General features: G+C 36.7%; 4 protein-coding genes and 1 long non-coding RNA gene across 8 annotated transcripts; 2 read left to right on the forward strand and 3 right to left on the reverse strand.

Moving 5' to 3' along the window:
* The first annotated feature begins 367 nt into the window (after positions 1-367).
* Positions 368-1,383, forward strand: LOC109541163 (COMM domain-containing protein 5). Its single transcript, XM_019909935.2, has 3 exons — positions 368-693; positions 758-1,079; positions 1,136-1,383. Exons 1-3 carry the CDS (start codon positions 612-614, stop codon positions 1,290-1,292), a joined length of 561 nt encoding a protein of 186 aa, XP_019765494.2. The 5' UTR covers positions 368-611; the 3' UTR covers positions 1,293-1,383.
* Positions 1,331-3,394, reverse strand: LOC109541161 (golgin-84). 3 transcript variants are annotated; one of them, XM_019909934.2, is made up of 8 exons: positions 3,095-3,394; positions 2,893-3,038; positions 2,442-2,841; positions 2,178-2,382; positions 1,893-2,126; positions 1,767-1,842; positions 1,552-1,712; positions 1,331-1,499 (listed from the first exon to the last, which is right to left on the reverse strand). In XM_019909934.2, exons 1-8 carry the CDS (start codon positions 3,202-3,204, stop codon positions 1,440-1,442), a joined length of 1,392 nt encoding a protein of 463 aa, XP_019765493.2. In that variant the 5' UTR covers positions 3,205-3,394; the 3' UTR covers positions 1,331-1,439. The 3 variants fall into 3 exon arrangements, with proteins under 3 accessions (XP_019765493.2, XP_019765492.2, XP_019765491.2); XM_019909933.2 differs by having other exon boundaries at positions 1,552-1,727; XM_019909932.2 differs by having other exon boundaries at positions 1,552-1,842.
* A 291-nt stretch (positions 3,395-3,685) lies between these two features.
* LOC109540998 (aspartyl/asparaginyl beta-hydroxylase) lies at positions 3,686-26,802 on the forward strand. 2 transcript variants are annotated; one of them, XM_019909622.2, is made up of 15 exons: positions 3,686-3,785; positions 21,828-22,005; positions 22,210-22,383; positions 22,447-22,949; positions 23,018-23,081; positions 23,356-23,430; positions 23,891-24,037; positions 24,104-24,214; positions 24,403-24,600; positions 24,732-24,859; positions 25,266-25,500; positions 25,560-25,665; positions 25,719-25,953; positions 26,008-26,495; positions 26,548-26,802. In XM_019909622.2, exons 2-15 carry the CDS (start codon positions 21,954-21,956, stop codon positions 26,696-26,698), a joined length of 2,667 nt encoding a protein of 888 aa, XP_019765181.2. In that variant the 5' UTR covers positions 3,686-3,785; positions 21,828-21,953; the 3' UTR covers positions 26,699-26,802. The 2 variants fall into 2 exon arrangements, with proteins under 2 accessions (XP_019765181.2, XP_019765182.2); XM_019909623.2 differs by lacking the exons at positions 23,356-23,430; positions 23,891-24,037; positions 24,104-24,214; positions 24,403-24,600 and having other exon boundaries at positions 3,687-3,785.
* LOC109541002 lies at positions 10,680-12,616 on the reverse strand. Its single transcript, XR_002172276.2, has 2 exons — positions 11,186-12,616; positions 10,680-11,043 (listed from the first exon to the last, which is right to left on the reverse strand). It is a non-coding gene; the product is annotated as an uncharacterized LOC109541002 (long non-coding RNA).
* LOC109541001 (hairy/enhancer-of-split related with YRPW motif protein) lies at positions 16,273-19,076 on the reverse strand. Its single transcript, XM_019909627.2, has 3 exons — positions 18,818-19,076; positions 18,522-18,739; positions 16,273-17,242 (listed from the first exon to the last, which is right to left on the reverse strand). The coding sequence occupies exons 1-3, from the start codon at positions 18,970-18,972 to the stop codon at positions 16,626-16,628; spliced, it is 990 nt and encodes a 329-aa protein (XP_019765186.1). The 5' UTR covers positions 18,973-19,076; the 3' UTR covers positions 16,273-16,625.
* Positions 26,803-26,870: the final 68 nt, after the last annotated feature.

Below are 26,870 nucleotides of genomic sequence, written 5' to 3' on the forward strand. Positions count from 1 at the left end.
TTTAGAAAATTGAGCATTTAGAAGAAAAAGTATCTTGGCCAAAACTGTAAAATTCTAAAATTTGAAGACATTTTAAAAATATTATTAAAGCGTTTGTGGACGCCTGTTACATATGGAATTTTTCCATATTTGGGCAGGGACTATTTACCCTGAATTTATGGTACTTATTTCTTAGACCCCCTGTATATAACTCTAACCGTTACTAACGTTATTTGAATATAAACATAATATGTATTATTATATTTTATATGTAAAGGTAGTATATTATTACCTACTCTACACATTTAACTGAATCCAATGTGGTAGTTCCTCAGGCAACCGACAATACAACGCAGCATACAGGGCGTGTAATAGAGTGAGACAAGAAGTCAACAGAGAGAGAGTAGAGTAGCCTCTGTGATCTGTGGTCAACAACAACAACATTTTTGATTGAGGACAAGGCAAAAATTAACAAAAGCGTTTTTATGTTATTTAGCTTGAAACGCCAGCCACAAACTAAGCAAAATAAAATAAAATCGCGAACAAATAAAGGGATACCAGACCTCTATGATCTGTGTCAGTTAGCAATTAACCTCACTTTGTAAGGCTACTCGAAAAACCAAAACAAGAAAATGAATTTAAAAGATTTACCAGAATCAACTGTAAAACTGGTGTCGAGTTTTCCAAAGGAACATGCTGGAAAAATTCTAAAACGTATTGCAGTTGTCTTCTATCCTGTAGGAATTTTAGTTTCATTCTAATCTCAATTATTTTCTAGTTGCTTTGGCCAGTCTACAGCCCCAAAGACAGAATCTGATTAAACCCATAGAAAAATTGGCCATTGAAAGAAATATACCCATGGAAAATCTATATGAAATATTGAGTGTTTATATCGGAATTATTAGATTATTTGTGCATAGCACAGATAAAGATTTTGTTGCTACGCTAGCCGATTTAGGATTTCCAAATGATTTTATGGCAAGTCTGCCATTTGTAGACAATAGAAAGGAGCTGGAGGACACGTTTTTCGTGCCAAATTATGATAATTTTCGAAATGTGTCCAGCATGAAATGGAGAATAGATATCAGTTTACTAAATAGGTACGTACTTATGCACTCAAGTCCTGCCAGTTTAGTTCACTATTCAATATTTTCAGCGCACTTACGACTAAAACACCACCCAGTGTGATACTTTCGATAACGCTCAAAAACGGGAAATCATATACAATCGAGTTAAATCCCAAAGCATTTCATTTGTTAAGATTTAATGTTGCGCGGTTACTAAGAGAAATGAAATGCCTGCAACTGAATTAAAATTGGCAGATAGATCATCAAAATAAAAGAACATGTCATATAGTGGACTCATGTATTAATAACTTGCTTAAAATATATTTTATTTATATAACAACGCATTTTATTATGTAACAGCTTGAAATTAGTTTAATAAGAATACCCTCAAACTTATCTGTTGGATGGCACATCCCAAAGCAGAACTGTAAACACCCACATATGTAATATCACCTAAAAGACAAAAAAACACATTACAAAGCCCACATAACTTATCTCAACTTACCATATAAGAAAATACAAATACTCTAGCCAAAGGATATCGTCTTAAGAAGATTCCAGTTCTAACACTGATTGCATCTAGAGTTGAATAAGCGCGTTTAACTCGTCGCGTCATTCCAGCATCATGTGGTAAAACCCTCATGAAATTGGGTACTAAAACGCTGTCTGTAAATAAAAACTCTAATAAACTTTTACAGTGGTTCCAAACATTAAACCAACCATCATTTGAATCTTGTACATTGATTATTTTCACCCGGTCTCTCTTCAGTTCAGCGACATTCCTCTTGAACTCTGCCTGAAATATTTCTTTTACATATAATCCACTTCTAGAGTGAAATAACTGACCTCAAGTTTCTCCAGCTGCAGCCTTAAAGCATTTCTTTCAGTAGTAACAGTTTCTAAATTATTTTGCTTAAGCATCAATGTCTGTGTCAAAGACTTTATTCTGTTTTCAAATTCATCATTTTCAGAGCATTCAGATTTTCTATGCAATGCTTGACGATATTTCATTACTTCTTGATTTGCTTGATTTAAACTGCTTTGCAACTCGATTATTTCTTGTGATTTCTTTTCCAGCTCCTACATTTTTGAAAAGTAATAAAACATTTACCTTAATCATAAGAGGAGTACCTTAATTTTCTGGGAACAGTCTTCTTCTGCAATTGATCTAAGCTTTTTCTCGCCGAGAAGATTTTGTTCTAGTAACTGATTGGATTTGTTTAAGCCCTGTTGAATGACCTGATGTTGCATTTGTAGTGACTGTAAGTCGTTTAGCAGTTTAATGTTTTTTTGGTTTAATTCTGACACTTTTCCTTGTTGGAATTCTAGCTCCTTTCTGAAAAACATAATGAAGCCCAGTTAATATAAAGTGAAAGCATATACGTCTCTGCTTACTTTAGCTCTTCGTTGTACGATGCAAAAATGTCATTATTAACCGTCTCATTATTATCACTTGTCTGCTTCATGGTTATTAATTTTTCCTTTTCCTGTAACACTCTCTGCGCTCTAGCAATATATTGCTCTTTCTCATGCTGAGTCGAAGCAAGCTGTTCATTTAATCTCTCCACTTGGAATTGCAGATTAACATTTTCATTTCTCACTTCAGAGTATAAATGCTGAATGTTGAGAAGTTGCTTATTAACATCTTGGTTTTCTTGCTCCAATTTGGCTACTCTAGCCTGGAATTCTTCTAGTTCCTGGCTCACCAGAAAACTGTTGTGAAATGAATTGGAAGATACAGATGTATGATTACTTTTCACTGACTTGTCAGTTTTGCTTTCTTCAATGGCAGCCCCTACAATCACAATCAGTTACTGTCTGATTTTTAAATAGAAACAAATCTGACCTGTTCGTTGGTTCTCGCACACAGATGTGAATACATCTGGACTGCTCTCAAGTGGACCTTCTAAAGGAATATCGGGCGTTGGAGACCTGGAATTTCTCACAGGCCCTCGAAATTTTTCAGGCTCCTTCTGTAGTTCTCGGGCTATCCTAAAAACAGCAAAGTGAAACCTGGGACGCAAGTTAAGACGCTGATTCAGCCTCACTCTTCATCAAAGCTTTGCTTGTTTCCATCATTCAAAACCGTTGCAGCATTCTGGTCAATTTTGTTTAGCAGATTCTCTGCATGTCCAGCCAGATTTTGAAGCCATGCCATTGTTCAATTAGTTGATTTAATAGAGAAATAACATCTTCCCCGTTTGTTATTCTTACTTTGCTTATATTGTTGACGTATGTTTATAGGTTAGAGCCATATTTTTAATCCTCTGCAGCGTTGCCAGGTTCGAAAATCGAGTTTCAGTAGATAAGCTCGACTTACAGCGAATAGTGATTTTGTTTATCATAACTTCATTTTAGTTTTGTAATTCGGGATATTTATAGTTTCAGTGTCAAAAATACCAGTACATATCTATGCAATTGCTTTGTCTGTATTTTTTTATCCCATAACCCTAATCAAATATGGTATTTGTTCTTTTTCAAAAGTACCTTTGAAAATAACAAAAACATCGACAAACATAAATTTAAAGACATTAAATTATTTGCCCTTTTATTTTTAAATCTACAGTTTTTTTCCTATCCATTCTACTACTTTCGGAGTTCATGGTTTGGCAACGCTGAGTCTGTGTAGTGAGGTTATAAATTTGTTTATGATTGTTTTTGCTATATCTCTGGTTATATTTTTTAATTTTATTTGTGTTGTGCAATCATTTATTCGTTGCCTACTGAACTGCAGGATTGGTGAGTTGATCACATTTTCATCTGTATATTAAACCTTGTTGTATAGGTTACCGTTTTGTTCAAATTTCGTGAAAATCAGGAAACGTGTGGGTGGATTGTTACTTTACTATCTTATTAATTAATTGTTTTTGATATGTTTCATAAGATTTATTTTACACAATTAATATATTTATGATTTATGTCAAATTTTTTGAGCATGTTCTAGTTTATCGGGCCTTCGCGTAATTGTGCGCTTATCCTGTTACTAACAAACTTTCTAAGAGGTGATTCTTGTGGAAATGCAGTTTTCGACCTGTTTTTGCTCAGTGAAATTCAATACAGAAACAACATAGTCGACATGTCGAAAAGACAAATTAGAAGCGTCAGATTTAAATAATCGACATTTTTGCCCCATTTAAAGCCGTTTTTCAATGTTCACTATTTAACCGACGACATCTTCCTTATTACGCATCCAAATGCTTTGTATATATTGGGGAGTTTCTTAGATCGGAAACAATCCATTAAACGCAAAAACCACGCATGTGAAATTTTGATTTTTACCGAAAACTTCATACGGGGTGGAGGTCGATTTAAAAAAAAATAAAAATTCTTTCAATATGCCTCTAGTTCTACACCATTTTCATCTGATTAAAGCTAATAATGTAATTAGCTGGTTGTAAGATACGGTCAAAGCCTTAGGTCCAAAATAATCGACATTTTCGGCCCAGTTATACAGTTTTTGAGCGGTCACGATCTTTAACCGACGATATATTCCTTATTACGCATCCAAACACTTGATATATGCACATTGGGGAGAGTCTTAGATCTGAAACAATCCATTGAGCGCAAAAAACACGCATGTGAAATTTTTATTTTTGACCGAAAATTTCATAAGGGGTAAGGGTCGATTTTTTGAAAAAATGATATTTCTTTTAAAATGCCTCGAGTTCTACATCATTTTCATCTGGATGAAGCGAATAATGTAATTAGCTGGTTGTAAAACACGCTAAACACCTCAGATCCAAAATAATCGACATTTTCGGCCCAGTTATGCAGTTTTTGAGCGGGCACGATCTTTAACCAACGATACATTCCTTATATTACGCATCCAAACACTGTATATATGCACATTGGGGAGAGTCTTAGATCTGAAACAATCCATTGAGCGCAAAAACCACGCATGTAAAATTTTTCGAACGGTCGATTTTTTGAAAAAATAAAGTCTTTCAAAATGCCTTGAGTTCTACATCATTTTCATCTGAATGAAGCGAATATTGTAATAAGCTGGTTGGAAAACACGCTAAAAACCTCAGATCCAAAATAATCGATATTTTTGGCCCAGTTAAGCAGTTTTGGACTTTGGAGCGATCACGATATTTAACCGATGATATATTCCTTATTATGCATCAAAACACGTTATATATGCACATTGGGAGCTTCTTAGATCTGAAACAATCAATTGGACGTCAAACATTTTTGACCGAGTATTGCGAAGAATACACCGAACTCATTGAAAATCATGAAAGAAACTTCCATATATCCAAATAATAAAAATAACCGGAAAATCTCGAGTTTTTATGGCATAATCGTCACTACTGCCTTCACCAAGAGGGGTGGTTAAAAAGGCAAACCCTTTCTTCAGCATTTTGCATCTAGAACGCTATTTACATTCACGTTATTCAGCAACAGTAATTTTTTGAAGTAAACAAATAAAATATGCGAATAATTGTAAGTTTGTGGCTAGAGGGTCAGCGACAGTGACAAATAATTAAAAAATGCCCTCAGATAATTAATTGTCCGTTCAGAACCAACAGCGTATCAAACCATAGAAACAATACAAAGGATTTACAAAAAGGCATTTTAGAGTCGTCACCCCTTTTTCACGCCTTTAAAATATTAATCTGATTTTAAAGAGACCCTTCCAAGGGCTTTTTTTTCGACAGTTACTTGATCTGTGGCTGACAGACGTACATATTATTAATGCGACTGTTATGACCACAATAGGGTTTAATTACATTTTTAAACCATGGTAAATTTTAACGTTACAATAGTTCAAAAAAAATCTGCGTACAATATATGGCTTAAAGTTCAAGCTTCAATTTTATCTTTTCATGGCCATAGAAATTTGGTTTTACTATTGTGGTGTTAATAGAATGTAAATGTTCATGACCAGGGTTGATTAGAACGAACCATTGAGCGTAAAAGTCTTTCACTCCTTGAGTAAAATGACCCATTTTATGCCTAAAAATGTGCGCCCACTCCTCATTTTCTTTGAAATTTCCTCCATAGAATACAAATTCCGTGGTCATTTCAAAGGGCCGAGTGTAAGAATAGGGAAATAATGATTATGAATTTATAAAGCATTCGTAACGGCATCATTGACTGCATTAGATCAAAATTGAAATATGAAAATGTCCATGTGAATAGGAAAGTTGATTTAAGATCGAAAACAATTGGCTGATTTTGCATTTTACGATGCGTGAAGAAGCCAGATGCCAGCCATTAATTTCTGTTTAGATTCAATTATAAGGGTGAAATGGGACATTGCGTAAATTGACCACTGTCCATCCGACTGCTACTGCCCTTACACGGTCCATTGCATTCTGGGCTAGTGAAGTGCCCTTCAAATCGCCTCTCATAATAAGAACGCGTGCTACTCAATACTCTTAGGATTAAACTTATTCAATTTCCTATTCAATGTTTCTGTGCACGCTATTTAAATATTTGCAAGTAGAAGACGGATTGTTTGAGTATTTCCCATTCTGAAACAAGTGTCATGCAATAAATCGCGTCACCTACGTTATGGGAGAACTAAACAATTACATTGCAAATAATCGTAAACAGGTCCATAAACAAACTATATTATTTGTTGAAGTAATGCTTTTGGCTATTAATGAATTAATTAGTTCGATGATTCTAGCGTAGTGAATTCCAATAGGAAAACCACAGAGAATCTTCAGTTGTGTCTTTTTCCAAGTACTCTGAGAAGTGTCGTAATTGTGACCAATCTTAGTCAATGTTGGAGCCTTCAAAGGTTTTTGATTGTAAGTAGGTACAAGATGGGCTAATCTCAGGCAAAATCAGCTGATAAGAGCTAATAGGCCCGAAACCGGTCCTGGACGTGCCTGAGATGAGCGCTAGTTACATCAACAACCTTAGCCCAATTTCTTCTGAGCTCCAGTTTACACTTGCATTGCCAGGGATTAAGTTTATCTCATTAGCAAACTGCACTTTTCATGTTTATCGGATGCATGCTTACCATTGGCAAATGCGCTTTCTATTTTTGGCTAATTATTGTTTCAAGTGTCTTGTTCAAATAAAATCAATGTCTTCCGTTCACTGAGTTTTTCATTGTAATTTCCTTTGTGCTAATATGTTAGCTGGATATGAGGGTTACTTAAAAATGTTCCTGCACTAATAAATATTATTTGCTCTGTTTTATGAGTCACTCTAATTCTTTCTCCGCATATCAAAGTGCTATGTTTCACAAAGACTTTGAGTCCTGTGTGACGTAATGGACGCGTGCTTCGCACGTGACTTCATCCATTCAATTGTTTCCGTTTCTAAGACCAGCACGTGACAAAAATGGCTGACTTTAATACTTTAAATATTTTTGCTGTGGGATTTCAATCGAAAATTGAAAAGAGCGTTATTAGATGTTAAATACTGCAACTCAAAAGGCGGTTACTCTCTACTAAATCAATGAGAAAAATCTATTTTCATTTGATTTTAATCCTATTAAAAGCCAGGGTTTTTCTTCGGATAAGTTGGTTTTTGGTCAACGTAACTTATTTGGTATTGGAATCTCCAACAAAACCAACACACTAATTGAGTTGTTGCTTCCATCGTCGGAGGAAAATTAAAACTAGTTGCAATATTTAAACATTTTTTGTAACTAAAAAAACTTAAAATTGAATTTTGGGGTGAAAATATCATCCTAGAAGCATAGCTTTACTAACAACATTAGATTTGTTTTTGGTAAACGTTAGAGAACGCACGTTGCTGATATGAGTGAGTCAATTTCATGTTTTTGTAAAAACAACTCGAATTTCCTCACTCATGTTGCCATGACTGTATCGAGTTTTCAATTCTCTATCCAACGATGCCAAAACAAATTCTGGGGCTCAAATGGTTCTCGAGAAACTGCGAAAAAAGCAGCGTCATGTTTGAGTCGATTTTGGAACTCAAAGAAAATCCACGGACATCTAAAACTTCTTAAAACCAAGACTTTTTTGAGAAAATTGCCCACATTTCCTTATCGATGGTTCACTTTCTAGAAAGGCCATTTAGTTCTCTCCGAAATGATGTAAAAATGAGCATTCGTGCTCATTTTGCTTCCGAGAAATGGGCAAAAACGGGACGGAAAACATGAAATCTTGGCATAAACTTGCACCTAAGTGTCTGATATTTAAATTTCGCTTTCTGGGTGAAAACTACTCTAATTTCCTCACTCATGTTGCCATGACTGAATCGAGTTTTCAATTCTCTATTTAACGATGCGAAAACGAATTCTGTGGCTCAAATGGTTCTCGAGAAACTGCGAAAAAAGCAGCGTCATGTTTGAGTCGATTTTGGATCTCAAAAAAAAACACGGAAATCTAAAACTTCTTAAAATCAAGACTTTTTTGAGAAAATTGCCAACATTTCCTTATCGATGGTTCACTTTCTAAAAAGGCCATTTAGTTCTCTCCGGAATGATGTAAAAATGAGCATTTATGCTCATTTTGCTTCCGAGAAATGGGCAAAAACGGGACGGAAAACATGAAATTTTGGCATAAACTTGCACCTATGTGTCTGATATTCAATTTTCGCTTTGTGGGTGAAAACTACTCTAATTTCCTCACTCATGTTGCCATGACTGAATCGAGTTTTCAATTCTCTATCTAACGATGCCAAAACGAATTATGTGGCTCAAATGGTTCTCGAGGAACTGCGAAAAAAGCAGCGTCATGTTTGAGTCGATTTTGAAACTCAAAAAAAACACGGAAATCTAAAACTTCTTAAAATCAAGACTTTTTTAAGAAAATTTCCAACATTTCCTTATCGATGGTTCACTTTCTAGAAAGGCCATTTAGTTCTCTCCGGAATGATGTAAAAATGAGCATTCGTGCTCATTTTGCTTCCGAGAAATGGACAAAAACGCTTCTGGATAAAAACTTCTCGAATTCCCTGACTCATGTTATGACTGAATCGATTTCTCTGACTCTTTACATCTACATTTACAATTTCTAATACATACACACGTGAAAGCTGGATCAGCCTCTGCTTTTACTTGGGTACGTGGGTAAACCCAACAATTCAGAGACTTCTGGAACTCACTGTATATGGATTAAATCCAGGTTCTCTTATAATGACAAAGGCGATTGGAACAATTTGCAATAATTCCCCATTAGATACGAATGGCCAATAAAATGTGAAACGCTGATTGGACTAGTAAAATCCATGCTGATGCCAAATAATCAGCAAAATCATTCAGGGTGTCACGTACAAGTTTTCGATAATCCGATTTCAACTTAGAACCCTTAATTTTTACTGTAAACTACGTTATTGTGAAAATTTTATGACCTTTATGACTAATATGGGACGCTCAACGTAATATGCACACAACCTATGCAGATGTAACTTGTTAATTAATATTTATTGGTTGAAGCGATTTTGAAAGATTCGCGGATTTTAATTTCCTTTCGTTCCTAGAAACCGTTAATTTTCTATTCCATTGCACCAGTGGATTTTATAACATTGGAATGGCTTACAATAAACATGAAACATGCATAATAAAATCTTATCTAAATCAGGTCTCCCAAAGTTAAAATTGCTATTCTGAACTGCACTTTCCGCTGCGAGATTGAAAATCAATCAATCATTGAATTATATGACGGGGTGATACACTTAATTCAATATAAAATTACTATTCCTCCACTTTAAATGTCCTGTTATTGATAAATCGGCCAATGATGATTGGTTAATTTTAACGAGTTATTCTTTCCGATCAACCCGATGTCCAGAAATCATCAGTCAATGATAATCCCATAACCGGCATGTGTGAATGAATGCATATTTACTTCCGGGAACAGATGTTAAGCTTGTAGACTTTTCAATAAACACTTAGTGTACGAGTATATCTATACATCCCAGTCATTACTAATAGCATTAATCAAAGAAAATCTATAATTAATTCCGATTTGCGCACATGGGTAATCTGGGAAATGTTTTCCATGTGTAACGTTACACACTTTCTTTCAAATTTACGGGCGTAAATTTTGTTTTCTCATTACCTGCGAGAATACATTCGTGAGCGTCTTATTAGTTTTAACCGGGAAATCTGGAGGAAGTAAAAAATCTGTTTATTCAAGCAATTTTATAGAGTCGTTTGAAGTAATTTTGTGTCATTGTAACTCAATTCAATTTGCAAATTTCAAAGAAAAAATAGCAGCGATATGAAGGATATTTTGAAATAGTGCAGGATTTTTTAGGCAACCCAACTTAGTACATCCATATTATTTTTCCTGGACAAATTGCCTCCTCGTAAGTTTAATAATTGTTTAAATTTAGAGCTTCGCCAAAGTTCTGTGTATCTATGCTGGTAATATTTTAGAAAAAACTACATCAATCACTAATGATCAACAGTTCCAATAAATATAGTAAAGAACATTCGCCTGCTATTTACGTGTTTGACATGGGTTGTTTTGCAAAATTAATGCGACGATCTTTTCCTCAATTTGTTTGATTGGATATTAGTGAGATATTGAAATTTTTAATTATTCAAGTACCGAGATCGCTCTGCGTAGAAAGCAAAAAGTAATTTAGCACTCGATAAATTAAATCTAGGTCCAGATAAATAAATAGTTTTAAATTTATTTTAACTGATTTGCGCCTGGACATCTGTTGCAGGTTTAAATAAAAATGCAATAAAAATCCGTATAATTAATTTATTTGCAAAAAAATAAAAACGTATCTATTTACCATTAAGTAATACATCATCACAGCCATAAATTAGGAATTATAAAAATCACTTTACAAAAATGTACACATGTCGAGAGACAACATTCTTCTAATAATATTTGCATATCCATCGTTGTTCTATACTTTCGTTGAATTTGTTTTCATTAATTTCGTTGCTGCTTTGGTGACACATACAGGGCGTGATCTCATAGTCGAGCACAGTTATTTCAGTGGATATGCTGGCCCTTCCAAATGTGGACACCGAATAGGTCGAATTGTGGCGGCATTTCTTCTTGTGGTACTTCTTTTGGATGTTGCTGGTCCAACTTTTGAATACCTAGAAAAACCGTAAAATGTCACGACCTACTGTTGAACTATGAACTAGTCCTTATGAACATTGTTAATTGCGTATTTATTGTTTCTTTAAACAGCAAAAAACAGTTCAAAATTGATGGCGCCAACAAGAAACGACTACTTACTTTTAGGCAGTTTTGTCCAGCACCGGTAAAAAACTTTCTCACTGACATTTTAAGCTGTTTCTAATACTCTCGAAAATAATTAATGAATAATTTATTGATATGGCGTCGATTGGGATCAAGTTAAAGCGCTTCGAAACACTCACTCAACCCGGCGAATCAAAACGTAATAAACTCGGTCTCGGTTTTCACACAGTTTTATCAGTTCCTCGTCCCCTCCTTTACTTCCGCGCGGTTTGCACTTGACTCTGCACCCTCATTTTATCCACCCTCTAATTATTAACCAGCTAAAGGAAATGTAATGTCTGTTTCCCACACTTGAATAAAATTTGCTCGTGAGAATTATCCGTTTTCTACTCCCAGTGGACTTATTTATTTTCACTAATTTGTTGTTAGATTTTTCGTTTTTTGTCTAGTTTATCCATTTGGATCTGCAGTGATTCTTAGGTTAAATTCACATATCTCTCTTTTATTGGTATGACTCAACTACCGAATTTTTTCGCAACTTTTTACATAAAATTGTGGGCAAGTTTTCATATTGTTGCTCCCCGAAATAGTCAAATTAAAAGAGTTTACTGGGTAAATTCACAATAGATCTTTATTTGTATAAATTCCACATCACTACAGATTAACTGGTTATTTAGTTAAATGACGGTGAAGTTCTTGTTAGTAACAAATAACGTAAATTACAAATTAGCGTTGGTTATAGAAAAATAAATGGAATGTTGAAATTAGTGGATTTCAAGTGAAGAAGCGGATCCTGGTTATGAAACCATCGTCTTGAGTGGAATTTTCCCTTTTTTGCAAAATTCGTTTTGAGATGCTGCAATCAACATTTAATTGGAAATGGTCAAGTAATTTTCCATCGAGTTTGTGTGTCATATAAATATTTAGTCTGAAATGCCTATGACATTTTAGAGGCTCGGTTTTACGCAATTTCATCATAGTTACATGCATTTGACCCAGAAATTTCAGCTTGCCTGCTCATTAGCGCAATTTAACCTTTTTTGCGAAGTGCTTAGCCCTATGGCCTAAAACAGGTCGAATCGTCGATCAGCTTGGGTCACAATTCAATTAAATTGGTGTCAATTAAATACACGACCTTTCCCAGCTGAATAAAGGCACGTTTTCCATATTTGTACTGTATTATCATATAATGTGTCCTCTATAATACGCAGCTAGGATTTCATCTGTTTTTATTTACGCGTACTATATTTTACGTAACTTATTTACTTTATTCAGCGTCAATTGTATCATTTCAAGCTTAATAATCACTTTGAAATGAGGTCTTGCAGGTGAGGGATTTTCTATTGAGTCAATAACAGGACTGTTCTCAAAACTCGTTTCCATTAATTTGAGCATCTACCAGTGCAATTTCATACCTGCGTCACACAAGTGTGAAGCAATGATTACTTTTCGAAAAATTTGCCATTCATAAATTCGCAAGTTGTTAATTGTCTGCTCAACGAATATCCAATTGCTGTGATGATTTGGTTGAGGTGACATTGTAGCGGAAGTCCGTATATAACGGATACGGTTTTTTACTTATTTCAATTTCAAATAATTTCCATTGGATTCGATGTCGGGAAACCTGAAAAACGGATTCAGATCCGATTTATTACAGTATAGTTTTTTCCTGGACTCCTGGAAGGGTCAAGTGTATGTTGTTGTATGAAAGGCTAAAGACAAAGTCAGTATTAAAAATGCAAAAAGTTAATTTTCAGTTGAGGTACTGCTGTGAAAAACAACTACGACCATTTTGCTAAATTAAATATTTGTGAACTGGTAGAGAAAATACACTGATTAGTTCGTTGAACATCTGTCTGAATGTCTAGGATTATTATTGTTAGAAGAATTATAACATTTTAGTCAAATATTGGCTTCAAAATGTGAGACACTTACTTAAATTAAGCACACAACTCGCTCGAATGAAAGTAAATATTTTAATTTTGAAATTATTTACGCCTTAATTTGAAAATGTTATAGCAATTTTTTATAAGCACCCATCTACAATCTTCGATTCAATGAATAATCAATGCATGAATACTACCATTCAAATATTTGCTCTCCCACGCCGTGACAAGATAATCCCTAGAATTAAACCCTTTTTTAGCATTTTCAGCAAAGCGCTCGTATACAATCAGGGAGAGAGCGACGGAAAATGAAAATAAAGTTGCTTTTAGGCTGGTGCACGTCGGGGTTGTAGTGTAATGATACCATTGGGGTGGCTAGTCGTGGGAAATAGTTAGAAAGCCGACTCTCATACGTTGACGAAGTTTAAGCCCGTTTGACTACGGCCATACACACGCCAAGCTTTCAATGACTATCACCCTCCAGCAGCTCTAATTTTTCCACCACTATGGAAGGAAATTGATTTTCCATCGCTGTCCTTTTGGACATTCGGTCGTTCATCCAACTTCGAAGAATCGTCAAAGACGTTTGCTATCGTCAGGTTGACCATGAGTTCATAAAGTAGCTATAAACAATTGGCAAAACCAACGTCATATTGCTGATTGTTTTCAATCGTGTATTGTCGTCATTGGCAAAATATCATATGTAATCGATAATTTGCAAATTTGATTTCACCGAAGACTAGCGTATTATTTACATAAAGGGTGTGTAAAACCACTTAGATGATCACTTGAGTGTGCGTAAAACAGTCAAAGCTGTTAAGAGACTTGATTTTAACTACATTATGACGAGAACCAATTTTATTGATGCCCGTCAGGCATTTATGATTATTTGTCATCTGGTTATGCAAATGCATGGGGGAACGTTTTGATATATTTCGAGTTTTTCGCTCTAGTGATCCACAAAATGCTTTCAAACACCAGACATTTTTGCCGTAATTTATAAATCAAACGGCACTACATTTGATGGGAACCTACTTGGATTATTTGCCGATTTGATACATATAATGTAACTTTCCCCTAGGTGTCTGAAGCATTAGATTTTTGGGGTTGCAACTTTTGGGGTTATTTAACCCAACGTCACTTTACTAACTTTTACTAGGATAAATAGTGTTTTTTTGGGGGAAAAATGCAATTCAACAACTGAACAATGAACAAGTTTCGGTATTTTGTAATGCGGATACTATTTGCAACCAATTAATTTGGGTGAGTTGCAAAATAATTGTTTAAATGACGATTTTATTAATTTTAATTTTATAACTGTTGGGTTTTTTTTAAGTCAATACTGACGGTTTCTTCGAAATCATTAACCTCAACTCCAAAAACATTGTTTTTTATAGTTCCATGAGAAACGTGATTTTTAGCTGGTCATTGCTACAGCAGTTTAAAGTTGCTTGTACGCTTTTTCTGCACTAAATCGTAAACAGTCTTGCCATTAACTTGACTGTTTCAGTTTTCAAGCCTCGTTTTACTTTTCAAACAATTTCAAGCGAGTTTGCTTCAACACCCACGTATATTTAACGGTAATATTGGGGAATATATAGTATAGTTTCTGAAATGGCCCATATATTTAAGCCAACTAAAGATAAACGGGTGGGTTACATAAAACACTTCCAGGGTTCAATTTGCAAATTGGTATTCCCTCTAGAATCAGTAGGCAAGCCAGGATACCTAGGTGGACAGTTTTACATAATAAATACCTGAATAACATGGGTTTATCTACAGTTAAACTCCATATGTGTAGTACATAACTAATGAACTTCCGGTAATACCTTCAGAATAAAAGAACACGTGCAGAACGCTTGTCCCAAGTTTTAACCAACCGTCGTTCGAAATAATGATGCAAATTTGAAAATATTTACGCCGATTCGCCATTAAACCTGGACCATTGTGGACATTGGTCATCCTGTTATTGTTCTGTTTCATGCCTGAGAGGCTGCACTGTTCAAAAACTGGTTTTTATGTCTAAGGGTTGCAGTTTTAAGCTCTTATTTGCAAATCTTTTTATCAAACGGCCCCTCAAATTGTTCCAGTTTTTCTGGTTTTTATGTATTGCCAAAAGTTCCTGTTACAAAGGGACAATGGAATAGAGGGTCAAATAGTTTTGACCCTGTTTGTACTTTACTGGGGAATATTTCTAATGAGTTCTAATAAAGTGTCGCCTTGGGACAATGGAAATTGTGTCAAGGAAGAATGAAAGAATCACTTCGGGAATTATCACTTCTTTTATAATAACTGTTTGAACTGAGTGTGCATTAGGATTGGATCGTGCTGATTACGCAATGAGGAAATCCTTAATTTATTTAGGTAATACTTGCTAATTATCTCTAGGCGTATGTTCAAGTGCAATTCTTTTTGCAACACATCTTGTGCCTTATTTATTTTATATGGTTTTCTATTGAAAATACTTTTTGAACTGTCGAGGGGGGTCCTCAACTGTTTGCCCAGTTCGTTAATGTTAATGTTACCACTAATCCCACTAATCTTGACATCATAATTATTTGATTCAAGGGTAATATTCTTGACTAGAACATGTTAATGAACCCTATTGTGTGAAGCTAATTTCATGCTAATTGTTTCCAGAAATATCCGAGGTCCAGTTGATTGACGCGTTCTAGTTTCAATTTGTTAGTGCGTTTAGCTGACAGGAAAATTTCGAACGTTTCATGTTGATCAACATTCGATAAATTTTGGCAAATTAAGTCAACAAGTTATGATTTGGGAGTCAAACAGTCCTGGAAATCGGTCTTCATCCAAAAAAACCTTTGTAAAATGTTAGTTTTTTTGCTTGTTGTGGCCATTAACAAGAAAATTTCCCTGGTCTTTAGCTTAGTCATGTGCTAGTGAAGATTTGCTGATTGCGGCACATCGGCCTGGCCAGGAACCCTAGACTTAAACCCAATTGGTTTTAACGCGCGGAATTACCGTTTCAATTGTGTTGCTGCGTAAAAAAACACTCATTTTGTAGAACAAGCAATTTTTGCTAATTGCAACGAATTAGCTTTCTAGTTAATGATGACTATGTTTTTCGTATCCATTGCGGAATGAATCTGTTTAAATAGTAAAATTTTGTCAATGTATTTAGTTTACTTACTTTTGCGTTTTTATGATTTGCAGACGCGCCCGGTAGAAATGTGCCCTAAGATCTTAATTCACATGAAATGCAAAAAAATGCGGATGTAAAAAATAAATATTTATTTCACTTTGTATTAAAAAAATCACATACATTTCGCGGATCGTGAAACCGTCATAAGTTTATATAAAAATACATTGCCCTTCGACACTCTGCTTTACACTTAGCTATGTACAAAAAATAAGTTAGTTTAAGTAGGTACCGCAAATGACTAAAACCTACAGTGCTTATCACTTTTGACCAGAAATTGTTGACAGTGATTGCTATCTTGAATATAGCAACTAGGTATATTTAATATCACAACCTTTAATCTATGATTAAGAGAGCCTGGAGGGTATGCATTAGGCACTGGAGGCGGGACACATTAAAATCAATTGTTCACTCAGTTTCAACCGTTTGGTCAATAAGCAACTTCTGCCCCCCAAGGCCGGTAGGGCTTCATCCCTTGCGAAGTTGGAATACTTTGGTTGTAATTCTGGTGGTGACTAGATGATGGAGGTATTCCAAACGAGTTTACTGGTGGAGGATATTGGTGGTGAGGGCTGTAAGCTAAAGCTGAAGACGTCGTAGTAGTCAGCGGTGTTAAAAGTGAGGTCGAAGGAGGTGCTAATCGGCTCGTATCCGTTGAAGGCACTGGAGTTATACTTTGCGCACACGAGGTTGAAACATCATAATGCCCCAAATCGTGGTGCATATTTTGGTGATGAAGCGGGGGTGGCAAGGGCTGATGCGTATTTAACGAGGGGTGGTTGGGAGACGAAAGCGAATTCAACGGAGTTGAGTAAGCTTGTGAGCCTCCATAAGTCCAAGGAGCTGTAGCTGCTTGTTTCAAAGCCAATTCCTTTTGTGCTGCACAGCACTGTAGATGCGAAGTCAGTCTCAACCTCATTGGGTTTTGAGCGTCCATTCCTTCAATTCTCTCAAGGTACCGGCTCACTTCCGCCAGACATTCTCTAAACCCCATCCCATGGTAGTCTACAGCATATTTGTGCGGGTCAAATGCGAAGGAATCTAATCCTGCAAAAGAAGTATTTTTTATGAATTTTTTATAACTTGATTGTGACAGTTGCAACTACGTGCGGGTAATTTTTTTATAAGATAATCATGTTCGATAAAAAATTTTGATACAATCTGATGCTTTCTTAGGCAGTATCGGAGTAAGAAGATTATCTACGCAACAGGTGCGTCATTGTTACGTTTGCAACTTATCTAAAACCGATATTTGTTTATAGTACAATTGTTTCATCGAGCCCAGAACCAAATATTTCTCGACAAAAATCAAATCAAATTCTTAATATGAGGGCAAATAAATGCAAAAATTTTCAGCAGGTGGATAACTGCATGTGAAAAGGGTTAAATGGAAGTGGCGTGGGAATAGGTGGCGATATGAGGACGTCACGCCAGCTGGGCAACCGCATACGCTATTTGCCTGCCTCGTGGGAACTTTTTGATACCAATAAGGGCAACAGGTTTTCGTCCACAACCGTATGTTTTACACCCTCCGTTTAAGCTCTATCAGCTTTATTATTCTAAGCTAAGTTACGATAACGCGCTCAAAATACTCTCGATTGATCGAAGTTTCCATGATCTGTTCTGGTATTGACTGTAAAGAACTACTAATAACAAAAAAGGTGAAATATGCATTGGATATTTGAGGAATCACACTTGGAGTTGGTGAATTTTCGATCGAATTTCTTCACGAGTGACTTGTCAAAGGTCTGGAAGGAATTCTTCTCCGCGACGACAAAAAAATGCGAAAAACTCAGTAAGTGTTTTAATTAAAGTCCGGCTTTCCAAGTCGTTGTTTAAAAACGTTGTTTGTCGGTGGCCTAAAAACCCGAAAAATTCATCAGTTTCCAGCAGTAACCGCGAAAGCCTACCTCTGTTGATATCGAAGGAAAAGTTGAAATAATTTTTGTATTAACAGCTGAACCCCAAGAACGTAGTTAAATTATTTTATTTTCCTCAAATGTGAACTCATCATTAAAAGACGACAATTTCCGTTCACCAACCCCTAAATTTCCGTTCGTTTTTGCCAACTTTTTGCCTTAGTAAATAACATAAAATCAGAGTGAATGGAAATTCGGGCAATTCTACGATAAATAGTTCCGTTTGAAGGTAGTCATTTGATGAAACGCCTGACGTGCCAAAGCAATTACATCAACTGGGATTAGATCAATGAATGTGTAACAACGTTCCAATAAATTAATACTACGTTGTAACTGTATCTTTTAAGTCCCCCAAATTGCGAGTTGCCATAACTGATCTAGAATATAAAGATAAGTAAAATCCGTACCTTTAGCATGAAGCATTTTTAGATGATCGACCGTCATCTGCAGGATTTCCGCTTTCTCCAGCTTGGCGGAGCCCTGCTTCTCGAAGGCACTTGGAACGAGTCTCTTGAGTTCGGATAATGACATGTTGATGCGATCACGTCGCTTTTTCTCTATGACACCTCTTCGTTTTTTCCGTGACAACATCTGACAACTATCAGTATCACCAGGCGAAGTACATCTGGAACAACCGCATTTATTTAGAACCTTTGTTTTCGATTAAATCCTGGCAAATACATGGATTTTCTGCGAGACTTACTGGTCTTTGGAAGACTCCTCCGAGTAGGCATCATCACAATCACTTTCCGAAAGAGGTCTTTTAACGCCTCTGTTGACCGGCTGCCAAGAGGAAGCAGTGTTGGAAGACGAGTATCCCCAATGTAATGGGGGGTTCTGCGACAAAGAATGATCCATGGTCACTTATCACAGAATCACGGAAAAATTAAAAATCGGAAACAAGTCGCGTGGCAAAACGTCCGTCAGCTGATACGAGCGCGTGCATCAACGGCAGTCCGAATGTTGAAAGTGTTTTACCCTGTTGATCAAACGTCGGCCTTAGCGGCGCTCGGTCACGTTTTTACCCCCACTTTCATCCCCACCCGGTAGCCGGGCGTACACGCGACCGCCTCACCCTCACTGTTTCAACCCTGCACCGTTGTCGATTTTACGGTACCTATTTTCAACTAACGGGATACCGATCTTGAAACCACCCTCAATTGCATCAAAACACGCCAAACTTGGCAGGAATTTCTTCCAAGCCGACGAAGAAATTTCGACTTTTGAATTGAGCGTACAACTTTTAGTCGAGTTTTTCAAGACAAACTCAAACCAGCACATTCAACTACCAAATGCCCACAACTCCAGCCTCAACCCCCTTCTCATCCAGAAAGTTTCCTGTTTGCCATGATAAAAACTTCGCATAGACAACGTGGGTTACCATTGTTTTTGCTGTCTCTCCATGGAAAAAGTGTTCATAATGGAGGCGCGTGTGAGCACTAACAACTAAAATTTCCCATTCGTTTTCCTCCTTCGCGCTAATTCCTGAATGATTGCGTGGGGTGACTTGATTAGGACCGCCACAAATAAGGGTTTGTCAGCCGCTAAGCAATATTCGATTAGTGTTTTTTCTTCGCTCGTTGGCTTTGCGTATTAATTGTCGCGAGAAATTAGGAAAATGGACGGATCTAGCAAAAAAAGCAGATAACGAGGTTCAATTGATGAAGACCTTAAAAAAGTCCAGGTAGAAAGTTGGTTACCGTTAGCGTTGGAACGCCTTCCGCATTTGGATCGGCGTATGTCCAACCACTTTCTTTCATTAATGTCGGATTACGGTAAAATAATTGTATTCCCATAGGTATGAGAGGGCAGGTTAGAAAATTTCTAACTGTACCTTTGGGGTGATTTAAACACATGTTGAACCTGACACAGTGCAGTAGGTATCCGGCAGATCAGGTAGCTACTGTTTTTTGCTTGAATATACATCAATCAGAGTTGGGAATAGTTTCCTTGCGTATGATAAATTTGCAAAAATTTGCAAATTTTCTACATCCGATCCCTGAGATCCTCAGGGAACCTTCATTGCTTGAAATTATGAAATAGAGCCCTTTTGAAAGCAGTCAAACTCAGAGCACAAATGCAAGTGAATACGTACTAATACAGGCGCAAATTATTGCTAAGCTGAAGCCAATTCTTAAGCAAGAATACGACAATTTCTGGTTGCAAAAACAGATTAAATTTTGCTTTTTTGCCATTTTTTAGCATGGATTCAGGGCCGTTATGAGCCTAGTCACAAAAAAACCGACTGGGAATTAGTACTTGTGGGGATTTGCAGTTGCTACTCACAAACAGTGAGTCAGACATAAACACACTCAAAATATCCCATCGGGTTCATGCGAGTCATTAATTTATTTTGTATTTTAAAACAAAAGTTATAATGTCCATAAATACTTTTTCAATAAGTGTTTTTACATCCCCATTGAGGTGCCATTGAAGACATCAAATTAGAATTTTGAATTTTCTATGAAGCATTTATGTAGTTTTTTGCCCAGAGTCCGTAAGAAAGTTGTGACCATCTATCTCTTGTATATCTATGTAAGCAACAGAATATGGCAAAGATTCTAGAGGAGGCTAAACCAAACCTACGTAAAACGACCAATCAAAACCCGTTGCTAAAACAGGACCGCACCCCATAATTTCGTCCGAATGGAGTTTTTGTCTCAACCGCCTTTAAAAGTTCTCAAGTCGATTTTTAAGTGAACACGCGTTTTTCGCTGTTTCTGCCGTCGACTTGGCATCAATTTGCATTGAAAATTCTTTAAGCCAGCTGCTGTTGTTTAATTAGACTTCAAGTCCGAGCCTGCAAGTTGCAAACGCTCGAATCGAACTGCATTTTGACTTGATATAAAACCGATTAGCATGCGAAGGGTGGCGATCGTCGATGGAAGGGAGTAAATGGCCTCTTCCAAGGGTTCCGAACGTGGGAAACGCGAATCTTCAATAGTCACACCGTCGCCACGCGCCCTTATTGTATTCCACCCATTGCCCGATTTCGATTTCCAAACAAAATGAAAAAAACCTTAACGTGCGCTTACCTGGGGTTGAAATCCGTGCCCACGACTTTTTATAGGAGAGAATTAAAATTGGCCTGTGCTGGCGTGTGTGCCCTTTAAGGGCACATCGGAAAAGGTAAAACCTTTTTCTGATCATTTTGTCGCCTCTAAATAAAAGGAACATGTAAAGCCACCAAGTTGAAGTTAAGTGCCTTGAGCGAAAAACAATGAATTTAAATTAAACTTTTCTGTTTTATTGATCAACCATATTTCGGGAGAAACCGCAATATGTTCATTTAAAGAAAAAGTCAAGCGGTGTGAGTTCAGGCAATCTGCTGGCCATCTGGAAGCTGAAAAGCCCGATGCAATCGGGGAGTTCGGTAATTTGGTAAAGCAAGTTTTTCCACTGCGTTTTATTGGTATACCGACTTCGCCGTGCTCTTTGTTCAGTTTTCTTGAAAAAACATCAACAGGAAAAATTATATTCAATTGATCCACAACACTCTCTACCGGACGGCGCCGCATTTACCTTGCAAATACATTTTTGTATGAAAATGTATTCTAAAGCCAAATGACCACCTTTGATTCACGGAATTAAATTTGCATTAATTTGAAACTGATTTACATTGTCGGGACTTGGGTGTTCGATTTTGAAAGGCAGACAGCTTTTCAGCTTCAGCAGGAAACATTGTCTAAATTTATTTTCCTTTTCTATTTCAGAAAGTAATATTGCGGTCGTGGCTGATCGTGCCAGTTCGGCGTACTGCCATTGTTAAGTAACTTTGGACTCAGTATATTTTTTACATGGTGGTGTTACTCGTCTAAATTAGCAACTTCTTCCCGAAAATGTCGGGCGATGTTCAACCCCGAAAGCGAAAAGACAAAAAGAAACGAAAAGGTACAAATGATTTGCACATTTTATGTGATATTTTTAGCGAGCTTTACTTAGGTGCTCGATGCTCTATTTATAAAGTTTGGCACGTTGTTTATAAGCAGGAATTAATTAGATTATGAAGACCGATTTATTCGAACAAAATCAATTAATATCACCTGGTTCACCCGAAATGCAAATAAAATGTCACCAGAAAATGGGCCTTTTTAGATGAAGGGGATACTTATGGGCCTCTATCATCAAACGAGGACGTCACGATTCATTTACACAAGGATGGTGGCACGGGGGGAAACATCTGTGCGAAAATAGTTTTCTTCTTTCTTTTCTCCGCTCTAATTGTACTGGTCGGCCTTATCATTAAAGAAAACCAGGGACTGAATGAACGTAAGCGCAATCACTATTTCTTCAAGTCATCACTTGAAATAAAAACGCAATCTGTTGCTTTAGTGGACAGCGCAGAAGAAGAATCGCGTTTTTCACAAATCTTCGAAGGATGGGTGGATAAAAGTGCGGATGAACATGAAGATCATTCGCCTGAACTCCATAGCCATGAAGAAAGCAACGAGGATGAAGAGGAGTACGAAGATCATTCAGAAGAAAGCAATATAGAGGACTCCGAAGAAGTCCAGTCTCAGGAACTTGAACAGGAGGAGGATGAAGATTCCACCGCTAGATCTGAAGAGGACGATTCACACGAACTCTCCTCATCGCGCAGGTCGGAGGACGAAAGTGAAGTTGATGAGGATGAGGAGGACCAAAACAGCCCAGAGCTGTCTGAAGAAAAAAATGACAGTAGTGATGAGACTTTGCGGGATGAGGATGATGAACAGGAGCCCGAACAAAGTACGGAAATAAATGACAATAAAGAAAACAGCAGCGAAGAGGTTGGCGAAACTATCGAAGGCGTCGACGCCAAAACTGAAGACCCCGATATCAACGATTTAAACAAGGTAGCCAGAAACTGGTTTGCGTAAACATTTTTTACCCTTTTGCTGTTTATGTTTACGTTTACGTATAGGATGAAGATACTACTATTCCGGAAACTCAGGACGCAGAACAACCTGCTAAAGAAAGCTCCGGCCGTAAGTATCGAATCATTTCTAAATTCCGTTTATTTGGAAACTATTCTATAATGTATGGTTTTAAAAATTACCCAAGGTAGAGATTGAAGGTAGTGAGAAGTAATAATTTCTGAAGCGAAATGTTTGGTTTGCTGCAGTTGAAAGCAAATAATGATGCAAAATTCGCATTTGAAACTGATCGGGCTAAATAGAAATTGGATTAAGATGTAAAGCTGATCGCGGTTAAAAAAAATCTTCCAGATAACACATACAATTAACACGAATATTTTTGCAGTGGCTACAAAAATTGGCGTTGGACTAGCTCTTTTGACAGTAGCCTACAATGTGTTCCTAAGAAAGCGAAGATCCGGTCAGTAAATGCATGAAATTGTTGATTTTTCCTGCTTTACATCTTTTATTTGCAACTAACATTGCATTTCCTGGGGGTTCTCAGCCTTCTTTACACTGATACTAAAGCCCAATGGATATCTTTCGATTTTTACTAAGCATTAGGGGATAGTTTGTGGCTTTTGTATTTGTCAGTAGCTTTTGATGTTAAATCGAATGTCTGCATTACGCACAAGGCTTTTTAAGTCTTTTTAAGTCTTCAGAGGAAACGTCTAATATTTTATTCACTGCGCTGGAAAATCTGCCACTCCGTATTTAATACCAACAATCTTGTAGCCTACAATTTGTCTTCGGTTTGTTGTATACTCCCTGTAAACGCCTGCACAATAAGCTATTAATATTCACCCAAGTTTGGGACTAATTTCCTGTTATCTTTGCCTATATTTCTGCCGAGTATTATCTGAATTCGGAATTTAATAAAGATGTATTGGAAAAACCAATATTGAAAGCCCCTAAAATGGAAGAGGAAGAAATAACATCAAGTTTATCCAGACGAAATACCATTGTTCCACCACCTACGCTTCAAGAAGTCGAACAGGACTTACCTGAAATTGAAGTGGAAGATGAAGGTACCACTGATTTCTTTAATAAAGTATTGAGTACATCTAAATAAGAGTGTTTTCTAAAATCTATAGAATATACTGAAGAAGAATATAGCGATGAAGATAGTCATAGCGAGCATCGATCTCCGAGAGAGGAATATCAAGAACTTAGAACGACGTACTCTCGGTCTTTGACTCCCGAAGGTTAGATACCATACAAAGTGTTCGTCATCAATATTAGCATTAAGTAAAAAATGGTTGATTAAAAACGAAACACTCATGTTTTGGCAATGTTTGTCAACTCCGTTCAATCAAAAGAGATAAACGCTCACAACAAGCGTGTTTCGTACTTAGTGTGATACCCGGTTAAAATACTGGAACGTCTCAAACAGGAGATTTTGAAGTAAAAGACAAGAATTATGAGGAAGAAGTTCTTGAAGACGAAATCGAAGAAGAGGAGATCGAACCGGAAGAACTCGATGTAGAAGACTTAGAAGACGATGTCGATGACGACTACAACAGATATGACGAAGACGAAGACGAAGAGCTTCTTAAAAGACTGGAAGCAAAATACGGGAAATTAGGCAGAGGTAAAGAATTCCAATGTTTGAGCTCCTTAAAAGTGAATAAATTTGTAATTTGTAAGCGAACTTTTCTACCTTGGGTAACTTTTCGAAATCATTCAGCGTGTTTTTAAATATCAGTTTAATACGTCTTGCAGACATCAATGTAGGGGACGAACTGGAATCAGACTCTGACAAAGACGACGATGAACATTCAGACATTACCAATAAAGATGATGTTGCTCTTAAAGAAGATCTTGATGCTGCGCAACACCAACTTGATAAGGTAAAGAAACTGCCTTTATATTTTGATTTAAATCTTTGAAGTAAATTATTATTTTCAGGGGAAATAAACTAAAGGCAATTTCCCTCCTTTAAAGTCCTTGATTACAATGCACTACAAAGCTGTTTGTTTTTAATTGATTTAACTTGGTGTTGTTTTAATAATGGAATGTTTCTTTTTAGGAGTGCATTTTAAAATATTTTAGTACAATATTCAATGCGTCTTAACGTCTGCGTAGATATTTTTCGTTTTATTAATCGATTTTTATTAATACACCGCACCTCTATTAATAAAAATCGGTTGTTGATACAAGTATACTTTACTTGCGGGTTTTTACTAATATTCTTAAACAATTTAACATACATATTGGGATTTGCTATTATTTCAACTAACTGTTTTGTTTAAGTAGAATGCAGCTTACGCTAACAAAATGTTTGAGGCACTTCTTGAGCAATATCCACTTTCCCCTCGGTCGCTTTACGGCAAAGCCAGAGCATTAGATATTTTAGCTGAAAAAAAGCAAAGCAACGATCTGCTTTACGAAGCTCTAACTTTTTACGCAAGAGTTCTCAATGCTCCTAAAGTACCTGATCGTTTGTTCATAATTAGTGCTGAACGTCACATTGATAGAGCTCGTTTTATGGGTGAGTGTTTCAAATTGAGAGTTTTTTGGCATTGTGTTCGTATTTGCTTGGTTTTACAGGACAGTATAAGAAAGCCATTGCGGTGCATTGGCAAATTATCGACAGATTTCCGGACAATTCCACCTACTTGAATAATTTAGCTGTTACATATTTGACCGTCAACCTGTAAGTCGGCTCTAAGTTTTGCTTACATAATATTGATTATTTTTCATCTACAGAGTTGAAGAAGCACGATCTGTACTGAAAAAAGTAATTTCGAAGTGGCCCAATGATGGGTTCGCTTTAGTCCATTACGGTTTTATCTTGAAGACTGTAGATAATAATTTGGAAGAAGCCATCCAGTATATGTCGAAAGGGCTAAGAACTGAAGCTGCTGGCGTTGTTGACGGTAGATTTTACTTCCACCTAGGCGATGCACTTACCCGTGTAAATAGAAAAGACGAGGCTGATAAAGTACGTATTGTAATAACCGCTGATTTGCTTTTATGAAACAACGTTTGGTTTTAGCTGTACGAAGAGGGTGTTGAGAAGAAAGTATTTCGATCCAAGTATCAAAGATCACTGTACAACGTAGATCGACTACCAGCCAAGCCTTGGTTGAACCCGAAAGATGTTCCCTCCTATCAGACGCTTTTTGCTGCCTTAGTAGAAAATTGGAAACAAATCAGACAAGAAGGCTTGTCTGCGCTAAACGACCAAGGATACTTTCAGGATGAGGCAGAAAACCTTAAAGACTCAGGCACTTGGAAGCAACTGGAATTGTTTGCTCGTGGCCGAAAGTTTGCAAAGAATTGCGAAAGAACACCCATAACATGTTCAGTTATTGAAAGATTTCCGGAGGCGAGCCGATGCAAAAGAGGCCAAACTAAGTTTAGTGTCTTGCATCCGGGAACACACGTGTGGCCGCATTGTGGCCCTACGAATTGTAGACTAAGGATACATTTAGGGCTCAAAATTCCTGCTGATGTCTTTTTAAGAGTTGCAGAGGAGACTAGGTGAGTGCAAAAATGTGAAGTTCTTCAGAATAGTTTTTTTGCTTCAATTTAGGGGATGGAAAGAGGGCGATATCATCATGTTTGATGATAGCTTTGAGCATGAAGTCTGGCATAATGGGACTGAGTTTAGGCTGGTCTTAATTGTAGACGTTTGGCATCCAAATTTGACTTCTATGGAGAAGCAAAGTCTCTCGGCAATTTAACCTGTAGATACCATTACATATTTTTATGTACAACGTAGTTTTAGTAAGTGATTTTTTGTATCAAAACTTGTCATGTTCCAAAATACATGTAAGATGAATACTTACTTAATGGGTTTTGGATAAAATCGCAATCGATGGCTTTTCATAGCAGGTGGGTTCCCATGGCTCCATG

Source organism: Dendroctonus ponderosae, unplaced genomic scaffold (assembly GCF_020466585.1).
Source record: "Dendroctonus ponderosae isolate FM_Combo_2020 unplaced genomic scaffold, Dpon_F_20191213v2 Dpon_F_20191213_1, whole genome shotgun sequence".
In the NCBI taxonomy this organism is placed as follows: domain Eukaryota; kingdom Metazoa; phylum Arthropoda; class Insecta; order Coleoptera; family Curculionidae; genus Dendroctonus; species Dendroctonus ponderosae.

Excerpts from the sequence above, each read along its gene's own strand:
- LOC109541163 (XM_019909935.2), top strand. The coding sequence starts at position 612 with ATGAATTTAAAAGATTTACCAGAATCAACTGTAAAACTGGTGTCGAGT. Across the intron at positions 694-757 it reads TGCTGGAAAAATTCTAAAAC|TTGCTTTGGCCAGTCTACAG; the intron begins GTATTGCAGTTG and ends ATTATTTTCTAG. Across the intron at positions 1,080-1,135 it reads GATATCAGTTTACTAAATAG|CGCACTTACGACTAAAACAC; the intron begins GTACGTACTTAT and ends CAATATTTTCAG.
- LOC109541161 (XM_019909932.2), bottom strand. The coding sequence starts at position 3,204 with ATGGCATGGCTTCAAAATCTGGCTGGACATGCAGAGAATCTGCTAAAC. Across the intron at positions 2,842-2,892 it reads GTGCGAGAACCAACGAACAG|GGGCTGCCATTGAAGAAAGC; the intron begins GTCAGATTTGTT and ends TTGTGATTGTAG. Across the intron at positions 1,843-1,892 it reads TGCAGCTGGAGAAACTTGAG|GCAGAGTTCAAGAGGAATGT; the intron begins GTCAGTTATTTC and ends GAAATATTTCAG.
- LOC109541001 (XM_019909627.2), bottom strand. The coding sequence starts at position 18,972 with ATGGATCATTCTTTGTCGCAGAACCCCCCATTACATTGGGGATACTCG. Across the intron at positions 18,740-18,817 it reads GAGGAGTCTTCCAAAGACCA|ATGTACTTCGCCTGGTGATA; the intron begins GTAAGTCTCGCA and ends CGGTTGTTCCAG. Across the intron at positions 17,243-18,521 it reads AAAAATGCTTCATGCTAAAG|GATTAGATTCCTTCGCATTT; the intron begins GTACGGATTTTA and ends CTTCTTTTGCAG.
- LOC109540998 (XM_019909622.2), top strand. The coding sequence starts at position 21,954 with ATGTCGGGCGATGTTCAACCCCGAAAGCGAAAAGACAAAAAGAAACGA. Across the intron at positions 23,082-23,355 it reads TGCTAAAGAAAGCTCCGGCC|TGGCTACAAAAATTGGCGTT; the intron begins GTAAGTATCGAA and ends ATATTTTTGCAG. Across the intron at positions 26,496-26,547 it reads AGAGTTGCAGAGGAGACTAG|GGGATGGAAAGAGGGCGATA; the intron begins GTGAGTGCAAAA and ends GCTTCAATTTAG.